Below are 2,789 nucleotides of genomic sequence, written 5' to 3' on the forward strand. Positions count from 1 at the left end.
GCATCAAAATCATTCCCCCCACCAGTTGAGTAGCATGTCTCTAAGATAGATGTTTACATTGTTGCACTAAGAAACAAGATTATATTAAAACTACATGGGAAGCACCAGAAAAGTTGCCATCATGTCTTTTCACTTCCTGCTACATTGTTTTCCCAGTTTTCCTATTGCTAAACAGAACCTGCAGTAACAGCTGAAAGGATTTCAAAGACAACAAGTTTTTTGTTGTTGTTTTTTTTCTCCTCACCGACAACAGCATTTTCACAACTATAAACAGAGATTGCCTTTTACTGTGGAAAGAGCACACAGGAATGAAGGTAAATATTTCTATTTTTGAAGTCTAGAGCACTTTTGTTAAAAAGAAAAGCAAACAGCCTCTTGCCTGATCCTGCTTGAGGGCATTAGCTTAATAAAAAGCATGCAAGAGCACAGGCAGCCAGCTACAAGTGCAGAGCAGTCTCACACACAGGCTTCCTACCATCTAAAGCCTGCCTAAAGCCGCAGTCAGCTGCCCCAGCAGGGCCACTACAATACACAAGCACTCCTCTCAGGTTAAGGTTAGCAACTGCAACTCCAAGACAACTCAAAAAGTTCTGTTTGTTCAGTGCTCAGGATCTGGTTTCCCCCCCTCGGTCTCCTCCTCACACGTTCTCCAGGACATGCCTGTAGTTACAGAGCGAGTTTAACATAATCCCTGCCCTTTAGAGTTCAGCATAAAGGGCGTTTTCCTAATTCCCGTACTGGCAAATATAATAATAATAATAAGAAAAAAGTGTGAGGAGGAAATGCATTTTAAGTATTTTATTTTTCTTAAATATAATAGAACCTTCTAGATTTTTTTTTTTCCAGAAACAGAAACATTAAAAAAATTATACTTTATTACAAATGGTAAACTCAGAGTGCTAAAAAAAAGCCTCTTATTTACAAACAATACTGGGCAGTACCCAAATGAACAACATAAAAATAACTTACAAAGTCATGAAGTAGTTTATTGACATTAATCAACTTTCATAAAATAAAATAAAAAAGGATATGTACATACACCATTTACTTGAAGGCAGGCAGAACAGTTCTTGTTTGTTTATCAGCCTCCCGCAAACCTCCCTCCCGCCTTTTTTTTTTTTTTCTTAAGGAATACTACATAAAGCAATCTACAGTTTCTATTGCAGTTTAACCTTTAATACTGAATGATCATCGAATGTTAGGTCCATGCAGGTCTTGGTCAATGTTAAACGAAGATCTGACGCCTCATCAGAGCAGGAACAGCACTCCTCGGAGCGGTGCTGGCTGCTTCACCAACTCAAGCTGAAGGCTCGCCAGTCTTTCCACACATGCGCTTTGCAGCACGCAGGCAGGACTCGCAGCCTCTCAGCTTTTACCGTGAGCTTTACGCGGCCGCCGCTTTTGGTTTGTTGTTTAGTTATACCACAACATCACAGTTCCTATTTAAGTCAGTCTCTTCAAAACGTTTGCAACTGTTGTGTTAGCATTAGCTGGCACCCGCTGTTGACATGGTTCATGACCTTCTGCTTAAGCTGTGCAACCTGTTCTCTGAGCATGTTGGCAGTGGATGCCAGCTCTGAGTTCTGGGCTTTCAAAGTTTTCACTTTTTCTTCCAACCTGGCAATCCTTTCCAACTTCCTTTTCCGGCATTTGGACGCCGCAATTCTGTTTCTCATGCGTTTTCTCTCGGCTTTGATTCTCTCCTGCGACTCCATGTCAATAGGGGACAGGGGAGGGGTTTCCCCCGGCATTTCAGGTACAGTCTGAGGCTCTTCTTTCAGAGCCTGAAGCCTGGGATGCTGCACGGGCATCTGGGGGTTTATGTGATGCTGCGGCGCGTAGCCCATGCCGTTGGCGTTGTAGTTGGGTGCGGAGTTGAGCGCGTTGGGGTTGAAGTTGCTGAGATTGGCGTACACTGGGGGCTCGCTGTGCAAACTCGTGTTGAAGCTGCCACCACCGGCCATGGAGGACACAGGTGCCATGCCACCGCTGACAGGTTGGGCGGCCGAGGTGACGCTGGGCAGCGTGTTCTGGTTGTGCAGTTCCGCCAACGCTCTCACGAAGCCTTCGGCGAAGCCCTCTTGCTCGTCGGTAACGTTCTTGGGGCAGAGGAACTGCGTCGGGGTCGGCGTGGTCGTGATTAACCCGTTGCTGGACTGGATGATGAGCCGCTCCAGCTCCGGGGAGGCCAACTTCAGCAGCCCCACGTCGGGGGAGGTGAGGATGTCGGCGTTCTTGTTCCTCAGGTGCGGCTTCAGGCTGCTGGCCGGGTCGGACAGGTTCAGCGTCATGCTCTGCTTCAGCACCTTGGCGTTATTATATCCATAGCCGCCGCTCTCCGGCGGCGCGAAGCTGGCGTTCAGGGCATCCTCGTAGAAAGTAGGCTCCATCTTTGCACTCATAGAACAGAACCCGCGGAGTGGTGCCGGGAGCCGCGGCAGCGCGCTGGAGCGTCCCGGCCGCCGCCCCACAGCGCTCCCGGCCGCGCGGGTTGGGGTGAAGAGCGCGCGGAGCCTTACTTCTAGCCGGGACGCCGCCGCTCCTCCCGGCGCGGGCCGGGCCCGCCGGGCCTCGCCGCGCTTCCCGGGCCGCCTCGCCTCGCCGCGCTGCGCCGCCGGGCCGGGCCGCTCCTGCCGCCGCCGCCGCGAGTACTTCCCGGCTCCGCGCTGCCGCTCGGCCCTGCCCGCTCCAGCGGCTGACTCAGTCGCGCTGCCGCCCGCCCGCCCCGCACTCTGAGCCCGCTCGCGGCGTGCAGCCCTTCACTTATCAGCGACCGGGAGCCCGCTAAA

General features: G+C 51.3%; 1 protein-coding gene across 1 annotated transcript; it reads right to left on the minus strand.

The window, feature by feature from the left end:
* Positions 1–891: 891 nt before the first annotated feature.
* On the minus strand, positions 892–2,483 carry JUN (Jun proto-oncogene, AP-1 transcription factor subunit). The gene has a single exon (XM_042819058.1). It carries the CDS (start codon positions 2,400–2,402, stop codon positions 1,458–1,460), a length of 945 nt encoding a protein of 314 aa, XP_042674992.1. The 5' UTR covers positions 2,403–2,483; the 3' UTR covers positions 892–1,457.
* Between the last annotated feature and the right edge of the window lie 306 nt (positions 2,484–2,789).

This window comes from Centrocercus urophasianus, unplaced genomic scaffold, assembly GCF_019232065.1.
Source record: "Centrocercus urophasianus isolate 14NV4802_14NV808 unplaced genomic scaffold, USGS_Curo_1.0 seq_18, whole genome shotgun sequence".
NCBI classification, from domain to species: domain Eukaryota; kingdom Metazoa; phylum Chordata; class Aves; order Galliformes; family Phasianidae; genus Centrocercus; species Centrocercus urophasianus.

What these genes read in the sequence shown, in the direction of transcription:
- JUN (XM_042819058.1), bottom strand. Translation starts at nt 2,402, where the DNA reads ATGAGTGCAAAGATGGAGCCTACTTTCTACGAGGATGCCCTGAACGCC.